The 12574-nt window shown below is 35.8% G+C and overlaps 4 protein-coding genes across 4 annotated transcripts; all 4 read right to left on the bottom strand. All coding sequences in view use genetic code 12, as the record gives it.

The window, feature by feature from the left end:
* Positions 1–15: 15 nt before the first annotated feature.
* On the bottom strand, positions 16–6111 carry CTRG_02517 (uncharacterized protein; the record flags this gene model as incomplete). Its single annotated transcript, XM_002548174.1, has 1 exon — positions 16–6111. One exon carries the CDS (start codon positions 6109–6111, stop codon positions 16–18), a length of 6096 nt encoding a protein of 2031 aa, XP_002548220.1.
* Positions 6112–6685: 574 nt separating this feature from the next.
* Positions 6686–7471, bottom strand: RPL8B (60S ribosomal protein eL8; the record flags this gene model as incomplete). Its single annotated transcript, XM_002548173.1, has 1 exon — positions 6686–7471. The coding sequence occupies one exon, from the start codon at positions 7469–7471 to the stop codon at positions 6686–6688; it is 786 nt and encodes a 261-aa protein (XP_002548219.1).
* Positions 7472–7844: 373 nt separating this feature from the next.
* CTRG_02515 (uncharacterized protein) lies at positions 7845–9410 on the bottom strand (the record flags this gene model as incomplete). The annotated part of the gene is made up of 1 exon (XM_002548172.1): positions 7845–9410. One exon carries the CDS (start codon positions 9408–9410, stop codon positions 7845–7847), a length of 1566 nt encoding a protein of 521 aa, XP_002548218.1.
* Positions 9411–10835: 1425 nt separating this feature from the next.
* CTRG_02514 (sugar porter family MFS transporter) lies at positions 10836–12236 on the bottom strand (the record flags this gene model as incomplete). Its single annotated transcript, XM_002548171.1, has 1 exon — positions 10836–12236. The coding sequence occupies one exon, from the start codon at positions 12234–12236 to the stop codon at positions 10836–10838; it is 1401 nt and encodes a 466-aa protein (XP_002548217.1).
* Between the last annotated feature and the right edge of the window lie 338 nt (positions 12237–12574).

Here is a 12574-nt window from a genome sequence, read left to right as displayed (position 1 = left end):
TCCACCAACCTGTACTCAAGTTCTTTCATACCTTTGATCATCACGAACTTGTGCATTTCGCTTTGCTTGACCACAGCGTACTAAAGTATTCTTCAATGCACGTAATCCGAAATCATAATGTAATTGTTTTGAAGTTTCACTTGATAACTCTCTGAAAAATGGTACAATCACACCAGCCAATTCTTTCGAATATTCGAACGTCTGTGAAGTAAGCAAAATCTCAACAATTATTTCACTATCCGGGGTTTCCATGGAGAAACTTCTAAATAACTTTTTCAAGTTTTCTGGCAACTCAACTCTACCAGCATAACCAGGATTCATAGTTATGAAAATACCAGTCTCTGAATTGATTTTGATATTCCTTTCCGACACTGAAATGAATGATGCCGGATTCTTCAACCCAAATTCAATGTTTTCAATTTGAGAAGAAATAGCACTCAAACTTTTATCATCCAATCTATTGAATTCATCAAAACATCCCCAAATGCCCACTTTACATAAACCAAGGAAAATTCTACCCATAGACTGGAAATCGAACGATTCGTCACAACAGAAAACTATCACCATCTTACCTAAATTGTGACCCAATGCTTTAACCGTTTCAGTTTTACCGGTACCAGCAGGACCAAATGGAGAGCCACCTTGTTTCTGCGCGATTGCTTGTCCCAACGATAAGAAACAATCATCAGTTAAAGGTGTGTATGCTAATTTTTCCGGTATTCCCAAATATTCAAATCCATAGATAAATTCTGAATTTGCTTGCCGAATCACCAAACTCTTGAGTAAATCAGATTCCAGATTATTGTAATAGAATTTTTGTTGAAGACTCCAAATAAACTTCCTTTCGGATTCATCATCAGCCAGAACTAATCTGTGAGCTATGTCTCTTTGATGAATGATCTCAATAATTAAATACTGAATCTTCTTTCTTGTTAACTCCAGAATATCTGATCCAATAATACGGGTAAGTGATTGAATTGCTCGACACAAATCTTCGTACAATGCTTTCAACTGGCTACCATCAGCTTTCTCTACTGCTCTAGTAAAAGTAATTTGTTGTAACAAGGTTCCAACTTGTGCTGGGACGGAATCAATGAGTTGTAACAAATTCACGTCCTTGTTATACAATTTTTCTTCCCAGTACGCCAAATGTTCTTTAACTAATTGAGACATGGTTAATTTCACTTCGAGTTCCATTTCTCTTAACCATTCGTTCAATCTGTTGAATTTAATCAAAGATACTGGGGTGCGCAAGCTTAATATCTCACCTTGTTCACTTATAACGCCTGTAATGGAGGAACTTTCCTTTGTATATTGCAAGCTTTGAATCCCGCTGAACATTTTCTTCAAATGATTATTGATTCGGGAAATGTCATTTGTACCTCCCATTATTTCTAATAAATCCTCATTACCAATAAAGTAAAATCTAGGAAACAATTCTCTTTGTTTCTCAAGATACTCAGTTAATGACTTTCTGACTTTGGTTAAACTGTCGGAAAACTTGGTCATCTTTGATCTTAAATCACCAATCAAGACAATATCAATCACCAAGTTGAATTTATAAATTCTCTTTAACAATGTCAAAAACTCATAGCTGATGTTGTTAAATCTTGAACTTTCAATTGGTAACAAGTTCTTAATATCATTGTTTTCGTTTCCAAAGACCCCTTCGAGGTACAACCATTGACGTTGAACTTCAATCCAAGTATCCAAAATAACAAACAATTGAGTCAATTTCTTCTCCAATTCACTTATTTCTCTTTCAAATGAACCGAAATATGGTGAGTTCTTCATACTTGCCAACGCATTCATGTCGATGTTGCATTGATCAAACAACAGCTCCCAGTTTTTCACAAGACGGCATTTATTCTCATAATTGAACAACTCAAAAGTAATGGTTGACCAGTTAGAATTGATGTTTTTCAAATTTTCTTCGATTGTTTGTTCATTACCAGCTTGCTCAATAATAGCATTAATAGTCTGGATATTCAAAGTAAAATTCAAAGCCCAAACATCGCCAACAGTTAACTTCTCGTATTCTATACTTGGCATTCCTAGCTGACTTAACAAAATTTTCCAGTGTCGTGGCTTCATGGATTCATTTCTCAAATCTGAAAGCTTTTGATGGTTCTTCAAATACATTTTAACAGAATTTTGGATTTCATCTACAGCAGTATATTGTCTGACATTTATGGGCAAATTTCTTGCCATGTTTAGCAAATCATCTAATTGATGATGAAGTTGTCTAGGTTGAAGCTCATTCCATTTGGTTTGCTTTAATCTCTCAAGTTCTTCCCACAAGACATTCACAGATGACCAAACAGATTTAAGATCCTTGATCTCTTCTAGTGATACCAGTGTATCTTCAAACGAAGGAATAGATATGTTGAAATGTTTGGAAATATTTCCAATGGACTTGATATACCCATGTAATTTGCCAAATCTTTTTTCAAAGTTGCCTAAATCAACCATAGCAATACCAGGATTCAAACTGCCACCAATAGGTTTCTTAACTTGCCACTCTTTGCCTAAGGAATTTACAGAATCATTAGCTTTGGCCGCTTCTGATTTGATTTTTGATGCAAGAACTTCCAAGTTCTCTTCAATGAGTAATTTCTTTTTATCCAAAAGTGTTTGAACCATTGAGATGTTATTCTCCAATTGTTCAACATATAACCATTCTACTGGGAACTTATATCTGTATCTCATCAAGAAAATTTGGATTTTTGATAATGTTTCCAATGTAGATTTCCAACTGACAAAGCTAGCATTGAAATTCAAATAATGATCAATATTGGAAACTAAATTTTCAATGGTTCCATGGAATTGGAGTGGTACTTCAAGGATTTTTTTGGCATTGAGTAACTGACGATTAAATGCAACAAATTCCGTTTGAGCTTTAATAGCAAATTTATGTAACAACAGCTTTTGAAACTCATCAAATTTCAAAGCAACTCTATTCTGTACTTTTGCAAAATTGATGGAGAATAATTTACCAAAATTCTTCACCAGTTCAGGTCTATCATAGATTTTTCTATAACTTAATATCTCTTGAGTAACCGTAAACCAAGACGCTACATCTTCGTCAGATTTGAAAATTTTATCGAAATCTTCTTCGGAATCTAAGTTCAATTCCCACAAGTATTGTAGTAAGTTCCATTGCGAAATATACTCCTCTGCTTCATCATATAACACTTCAATTTCCCTCATAGCTTTGTTTAACTCTGTCTGCGTAGTATCTATGTCCAAAATGGATGTGAATTTACTGCTTGCTGATGTGAGTTCTCGAATGATGTGTTGGTTTTCAACTATTTTTACAATCTGATTTATTTGCTCCAATGCTTGTTGCTTTCCTCCTGCCAACGATGGTTCGATAATGAAAGACTCTTCTTGGAAAACTAGATTGTGCTGAATTACAGGAAACTCTAGTTTGTATTTCTCAAGTTCAACAATATCAACTTCATCATCGTCAATACATTCAAGTACTTTAGCATTGAATATTAATAGTTGGGTCTGTAAACGGGTACTCAAAATGAACATTACCTCATTATTGATTAAACTGGCTAACTCGCCAATATTTTCGACATTTTCTAAGGAGATATTGTTGAAATGTTGTTGTAGCATTTTTAACTCATTCTCAATATATGAAAATTCAAATGGGGTGGTTCTCAATAAAAATCTTGAATTCTCCATAACCTTCTCAAAGTTTTCTAACTTGGTCAATTGAACATTGAGTTGTGTAATTGCTTCTTCAAAACTGGATAACTTCTCCAATGATTGATATTCGACTAAATTGTTGGACGATTTGAGTAAAGGATCGTCTAACTTTAATAATTCTGTAGCTTGTAGTAAATGCATCCATTCTACTTCACGAATCTCTCTTAGTGCAAAATCGACTTTTTTGATTTGCGCGCTAATGAGAAACCCGTATGACTCGCCGTATTTGGACCTTAGGTCGTGGTTGAATATTTTGTTGAGCAATTGAATATGGTCGTAAACTCCAGTAGCAAGTGGGTATAACTGATTTACTTTCTGATATTCCAACAATACAGAAGAAGGAATCTGATATCCTAAATGATGAAACTGATTTAGTTGGCTGTAAATATCAAAAGTGTTAAAACTGAAATTTACCAGTAAATCAAATAAACCGCTGGAGCTTTCGTTAATTTTAATTATAGTACCCATATTATAAGTAGGCATTTTATGATTGACTTCAGTGTCAATCCAGGATTGAACGGCTGCATCGGTATCCAAACTTGTGATTAACCTGCTGGTGGTGGTATCTACTTTTGCACCCATTGAATAGTTTTTCCAATTATCACCCAAGAATGACCTTAAAAATTCACGATAAAACATCAACTTATTAGTAGCATGAATTTTCCATTTGATATCTTCGTAGGTTGATTTATTCCCAGAGCTTGAATTCATCTCGACCAATTGCATTATTTCCTTGTCTGCTAATGATAAAATCTTCAATTTATGTTCATCACTAATCAGTAGTAATAAGGTACTGGCGCCTTTAGACTGGAAAAATTTCTTGTAAATTGAAATCACATCGATAAACTTAGTAGCATCGGCAAAGAAAGTGTTTATTCTTTTAATAACCAAGGTATTTAGCTCATGGAAAACTTGTAGATACGCTTGTTCATTCATTGACCAAACTAATTTTCCTTGATGAGTTATATCAACTGCATTTATAGGTATTATATGCTTGTTGTAAGCATCCCTAAGTCTAGTTAAACTGTCTAACTTTTCATCGATTGGTAAAATGTTGTCAATACTTGACAACAAATTTTGATGGTTAATCCTAAACAGCTTAAGATGATCTAATCTTTCACGGATCTGTTCAAATTTGCTTTGGTCAATAGTGATAATTTTAAATTTTTCTTGTCTCTTTCTCAATAATTCCCTTAACAAGTTGATCACATACTTAATATTTGCCTCAATAATTCCAAGTTCTTTTTGGCATAAATCATATAATTGTTCAAACTTCTGTTGCGATAAAGACATCACATCATGAGTTCCTAAGAGCTCCTGAAACTTTGATGTAATATCATTAAGTATAACTTCCACAGACTTGACTGCTCTCTCTAGTGGCAATAGATTTAACTTCAGTTTCAAATGGCTAAATATACTAGCAATCACAATGTCGAATTTTTCAAGATCATCATCATCAGTTATTATGATCAAGTCGTTTATTGGTAGCTCTTTCAAAAATGAATTGTACAATCTTGTTTCTGAAATCTTCTCATTCAAGCCAGTATCATTTTCAAATCCCAATGTAATATGAAATCTCTTCCCTTTGCTCAATATTTCTCTCGTCAACTTAATTTCAGAAGATGCAATTTGTTGGTTTAATGATGCCAATACAGAATCCATGGACTTCCAGAATTGGATATCTTCAGTAATACTAGCTCCATCAGATGGTTCATGAGTTAATCTAGTAATTGATTGAATCTGTTTAATCCAATTATTGGCTATGGATGTTAATTCATTCAATAATGCCGTATCTTCAATTAAATCGTCAATGTTATCAATTTCGTTTTTCTCAATCAATTGTTTTATTCTCGGGTGAGTAGTTGCCAATAAGTCGGGTATATGAATTCTTTGTTGTAAATGCTGTAATGCCAATGATAATTCGTTAAACTTTTTCTTTGTCATCATCAATGCAGATTCTTCATTAGTTGCAGAAATTAAATCAAAATATGGTGCCAACCCCATATTAATAGCAAGCCTAAGTTTTTCAAACAGATCATTAGTCTCTTCATTATCATCGGTATTTGAAATCGGAATGGTGATAATGTTTAATTGTCGTGTAAGGGGGATCTCGTCATTAAGTATTCCCTTTGATTTAATTATGATGATAAATGTGGATAATTCTTTGTATAAACAATCAAAATCAGATATGTCATTTGAAATCTTATGACCTTCGTTATTTGAAGACTGAACTATGAACAATGTATCCTGTTGTAAGTTTGATATGAACCTCTCCAATGCTGTTTCATCCTCTTTGCATATCGGAGGAGACTCAGCCTCGGGAAATACCAAACTAGTGATAAACCCATACAATTGCTCTACCATCAGTTCATGATTGGTAGTGATTTCATTCATATTAAGTTCTATTCTTCTGTTTGGGTTGGTGGTGATATATGAATGTGTGTGATTGGTTAGTGGGTATCCTGTGTTGTAAAAACAAACAGATCAGAGATCAAACATTTTGTTTACTTTTTTTTTTTGTCAACATTTTGTTTTTGTTTTGTCTCGCCTGGCAGCCGGGCCCTGTTGTAAAATGAAATTCAAACCGCGTCAAGTACTCTCATAGCCTTCCCCCCCCCCCCCCATGAAGATATTGAGTTGATGTAGTTCTTGCACTTGAAGTATGTGAGGTCGTTCTTGTATGATTCGTACTAGAATAAGTTCAACAATATCAGTTTGATGTGGTCTTAGTTATGAATTACTAATTCTTTACGATTTTGTTGTAGAATTCGTACAAATATTTCATGAAAATGTCATCAAAAATAACAGATCAGAATAGACAGGGTATTGGGGCTACACACCATGAACATAAACCAGTGCTACAATTACCTTTAATACATTATTCTTATCTTTTTTATCAAACATTAATATTTTAATAATATACAACTATTTCGTACAATGACCTATATTTATATGACCTTTATACTATTTAGTTAGCAGTGGCAGCAGCAGCGGCAGCCTTGGCTCTTTTAGCAATCTTGTCGTTGGCTTTAGAACCCATGATACCACCACCCCAGTGTCTTCTGTTATCTTCGTATTTTTCAATGAAGTTAGCGTTGATGGTAGAGACCAATTTAGATAATTCAGCTTCATCAGCAGAGTTAACTTCAGTCAAAGCAGCAACAGCAGAAGTTTTTTGGTGAACCAAAGTTCCCAATCTAGCCTTACCTTTAACAATGGCGTATGGAACACCCATCTTTTTACATAAAGCTGGCAAGAAAATAACCAATTCAATTGGGTCAACATCGTTGGCAATCAAAACCAATTTAGCTTTCTTGTTTTCAACCAAGGAAACAACGTGGTTCAAACCGTATTTGACAACAACTGGTTTTGGAGAAACATCCTTGGCGGATTTACCTTCAGCAATAGCAGCGGCTTCTTTGGTCAATCTTTCTTTCTTTTCAGCAGCAGTTTCTGGTCTGTATTTGTTGAACAATTTGAAAGCTTGAGCAGCAGTGTTTTTGTCCAAAGTTTGAGAAAATTGAGCAATAGATGGTGGAACCTTCAATCTCATAGACAAGATTTTCTTTTGTCTTTGTAATCTAACGTAAGCTGGCCATTTGACGAATCTGGACAAGTTTCTCTTTGGTTGAACAGATTGACCAATACCGAAGTTCTTTGGGGTAGATTCCAATAATGGGTTCTTAGATTCAGCGGATTTGGCGGATTTAGCAGCTAATGGAGCTGGAGCGACCTTTTTACCTTTTGGAGCCATTGTGAGATGTGGTTAATACGGTTGATAAGAACTGGATATACCACTGGTGAAAGATGAAAAATTTGTTTTTGTATGAGTGAGCATCAGAGGCCCAGCAGCTTTCGCACCACACATTGTGTGCGACAAAACCAATGAGCGCAGTAAGTAAAGAAAATGGAAAAAAAAAAAAAAAGAATGAGGAAAAAAAAAAAAGAAATCGCAGTTAGGGTTACAACCCTAATTGCTAGCAAGAACAAAACGAACAAAAACGACACGCAGTCAGAAATTAAAGTTGCAAAATTATGTGAGATCTTAAAAAAATGCATCAATCTGAATTATTCATATCATTTCAAAGACTATGTACAGTTATAATAATCTATTGAAAACCTATTTATTATTCTTTACTGATATCAACCCATCTAGGGTTACACCAGCCTTTAACAGTGAATTGACAATTAGTTACTCCACTATTTGGAGCTTCACTATTAAAAATACACTTACTTTTAGGTAATACACCCGCTGGTCTGATACTTTGTTTCAAAACCCAGGGCATATATCCTCCTTGTTTTCGTACGATAGAATAGCCCAGCGATAATTCATCCTCATCTACTTCTTCAATACAGATGTAATTCTCTCCGTCTATAAACAATCCAGGACTTTCATCACTACGTGGAGGCAAAATAACATTACTCCAGAGTTTATCCTTTGACAAGTTCGATATTCTCTGGATATTATAATCATAATGGAATTTCTTTATATGTGGATGCTTCTTGATAATTTTTTTGATCTCGTCTGGACTCATACTATTAGGCAATACCCGTGATTTGGTTCTGGCATGATGATCAAATGCATATAATCGTAAAAATTCTCTATTTGATCGTTGTTCCCTAGTCTTGAATTTAACTCTCGTGAGCCCTAGCTTATTACTACAGTGATGAGGTCCTGAACTTTTAAACGTTGTCAACTCTTGCATCACATGATCTTGGTCAACCGGATCATCAGTTTCATTCACAACCTCGTTTTCCAATTCTGGAATTTGTGGGAGTTTGTCATCTGTGAGTCGAGGTGAATCCACGATATAACTAATAAGATTCTCTTTATTATACAAAGACAACTTATTTCTGAATGATTTCAATGATGATGTGAGATTGGAGTACATTGACTTTACACCGGAGTTGTTTCCAAGTGGGGATGGACTGGGAGTGGACTTCTTTAATATCACATATAACGAATCACTAGAAGGAGAACGGCACAAGCTCTTGTCTCTTCCGGAAGTTGATGGTAACGATGTAGATGCAGGTATAGAAACGGTAGTAACTGGCGAGTAAGAAACAGTGCTTGTAGATGTAGGAATATATGCTCTTGATGAAATTGAAGATGGAGTTCGTGTCAGAATAGATAAACTGAGAGATGAACCTGTCAGTGATGATAGTATTGATGTATTTGAATACGATTGTGGTTTTTGCATGGGTATACTTGGAATAGTTAATGATTGGGTATCAAACAGGAAACTAAAGTTTGATTTCGATGGAGTAGACAGACAGGAATTACAAGACACTTCATCTGAATCATATTCATCTAGTTCCATTAATTCAGTATCGTCATTATTACTGTCATCATTCTCGTTTAATTCGTCACTATCAGTTAGCGGATGGGAGTCTACGGAGTTGGAATTCTTGAGATTGCTTAAGTTAAATGATCGTTTCATATTTAATCTTTTAGACAGCTTGTGTCTTAGTAGACGTTTTTCATGGCTAGAATGGTGTTGAAGATGATGTGGATGTGGATATGGTATTTTATTATCATTATTATTATAAAATTGAGGTGATGGAGGTATCAAGTCCAGTAATTTCTGACTCAAATGATCTGAGTTTAACGGCATTCCGGGTAGACCTAAAGTGTCGTAGTTGTCTTTTTCAGTAATTGAATGATGTAGATGTTGGTCTGTTGAAACTGCCATAACTTTGATGGTGGAGAGGAAAAAGAATAAATGGATGAATGAATGTGAATATAATCTATGGAGAATAAATAATAATAACAGCAAACAGATTAACCGCCCGAGTGTAAAACTTAGATATAATTAATATTATTATTATTGAATAGAATTTAATTGGATTTCAGTTAATAAAAAAAAAGGAGAGAATAAACTGGGTATTATATCCGTGAAATAGAAGAACAAGAAGAAGAATGTGTGCAAATGTGAGAAAAAAAAAGAAGAGAGATTTGTTTTGTGCAACATCAAGAAAACAACAACAACAACAAAAAAAAAAGAAACTTATTTTTTAACACCTCACAAATATTTAACGGGCAAATGGTTGACGCACATCGCTCACAACCTTTTCTTCATCTATCACTAAAGAGAGTTTAATCCATACAATAGTAATGTAACCAAACAGGAGAAATACCAAGCAATCTGAGGACAATTCTAACCAGTCACATTGATCTGACATGGTGCATTACTGTCATTCGTTTTTAATTGGCTGTCACTATCCCCAAAAAATGCAAAGGAGACCTTATTTCCATGCACATATCTGTTTTCACACACTAAACTAAATACTGGTGCAATAGAATCACCACAAAATCGAAACTTGCATTGGGGCAAATGCACTATGAATTAAACGCCACGTAACTACCTGGCATTTCTCGTGCTTTTTCTCTTACCACACGACTAACAATACAAGAATGAACACATATCACCGTCAAAGAAGCTAACCATTTGACTAATTTATAAGAACTTATAATTGCTGGTGCAACGTGTAAGCATCTAAGAACTTGAAACCAACGTGGGTTTTGATACTAACCAAAAGAGTCATCTTTTGCTGATACCCGAGATGGTTAGGATAACGGCAATGTAAAGAAATTAATAAAACAAAGAAAAAGAAAAGATAAATGCCCGGGCACAGAAATGGAATGCACTGTTACACTTTTTTTTTTGTAGGAGATTAATAAAACTCAAACAAGGAAACAAGCAAACCGAACGACACCATTCTGTTTACTATGAGTGTGGTTTGGTCTTTTTTTTCATTGCCTTGTTGAATAAGAAAATGAAGAAACAAAACAAGCCCTTTTCAAGAGAAAGTGCCGATTGATAGGCATTCTATAAATTTATTGCCATCTCAACTCATGGCTTTTGTACAATTACTAAAACTCCGCACTCCCACGACCTGTCAAATTGAGTTTTGTTTCATCTTGCAATCGTAACTGCGATCCTTTTAAATTTTAACAAAACGTCCTTTCCTTATTAATTAGAACCACGATCAACACCATTGGTTCCACTCTACTAGAGAAAAATAACCAACTTAATTCATGCAAATATCAAATAGCATTTTTCTTTTGTATACTTTATAAAAATTGAATAGTTACTAGTGTAAATCTTCTACATAAACTATAGCATCTCACGTCTGCTAGGTTCATGACTTTCATAATCCATCTCATCTAATCCCACCATCTCAAAGGCATCATCATTCAATCTACTATACTTCCCTTGATGTTTGTTCTTTCTACTCTTGCGTCTACGTAATCCTTTTAGTTTCACTCTCTTCATCGTACTCGTAGCATAGAACTCCTCAAATACTCGATCAATCTCTTCCAATTCAACTCCTTTCGTTTCTGGATAGAACAACATCACAACAACAACACTCATCACACATGAACTTGCTGGGAATAAGTACATCGCCCATTTGATCAGTTCCTTCAAGATCGGTGTCATCAACCCAACAACAAAATTACTAAACCAATTGCACGCCACGGCTAATGAAGCTCCTTTCGAACGCACTGACAACGGATACGATTCACTCAGCAACAAGAACGGGATCGGGCCAAACCCAAATCCAAACGATGCATTGTAGATGATAACTAAAATAGCCACCAATGTAGGTGTATAACCCTTGTCCAAGAGCATGAACACCGCCACGAGGAATAGACATATACCCATGGCAATACCACTCGTGATAAGAATGGGTCTTCTTCCCCATCGGTCAACCAAGAACCATGTTGGAATCGTGGACAACAAGTAAATAATCCCATTGATCCCCGTCATGAGCAACGCACTGGAGTTGTTGAACCCCGCTTGCTCAAAAACCAATGGTGCATAGTACGAGATGATATTGATACCATTGAACTGGGCAAAGATCAACGACGAGCAAGCAACAAAGACTCGGATCTTGAAATGACTCAACAAGTGTCTCCATGTACGTTGCAGCTTCGGGGTGGTTTCTCTTTCCTGGAGGATATTATTCTTGATCATGAAGAACTCATTCCTTGGTTTGCTGTCGTCACTGTGGGAATCATACAACAATGCCAACACATGGAACCCCTGTTGGTCCATGTCGTTGTCAAGCAACCATCTTGGCGATTCCACAATGAAAAACCCACCAAGAAACAACACAAACGCGATGACCACTTGGATAAACAACGGCAACCTCCAGCTTAAGTTGGCCAAAAACGAATGGGGCTTGTCTCTAGTATCACCAATGTCCTGGATGAAATAACAGAAATAGTTAATCCACACACTCATGGCATACCCAGTGATATTCCCGGTGAACTCAGCACACACCAACTTGCCACGATCTTCACTTGGACTGATTTCACACTGATACGACGGAACCACCGTCGATAGAATCCCCACACCAAACCCAGAAAACACTCTTCCAACACCAAACACAAACATGTTGGGACAAAATGTCTGCAAACTCCCACCAACCATAAACAAGAATGTCCCAAGAAGAATGGTTCTTTTCCTGCCAAACAGATCCGAGATCTTGGCCACCGACAACGAACTCAACATGGCACCAATTTCTAATATAGACACCACCACACCGATGGTGGCAGGACTCGGGTGATTGAAATATTTATTAAACGTATCAAATACAATCAACCCGGAACACGAGGCTTGTTCGGCACCAAATAAGGCAAGAAACAAACTGACAAATGCTGATGTGAAGTACACTAGTCTCGATCCTTTGAATGTTAACTTGGACGTGTATCGTTTGTTGTCAAAATCTAAATGCAGGTAGTTATTACCAAAATCATCTGAAAACGGATCGTCCTCTTCTGAGCTGGAATTCGATACTGGGATGAAATTCCCATGAATATCAGTCAACACGATGTCTTCCCCGTCCTCTT

The sequence above is a fragment of the Candida tropicalis genome (assembly GCF_000006335.3).
Source record: "Candida tropicalis MYA-3404 genomic scaffold supercont3.3, whole genome shotgun sequence".
Taxonomy (NCBI): Eukaryota; Fungi; Ascomycota; class Pichiomycetes; order Serinales; family Debaryomycetaceae; genus Candida; species Candida tropicalis.
This window is presented reverse-complemented; position numbering and strand designations above follow the sequence as displayed.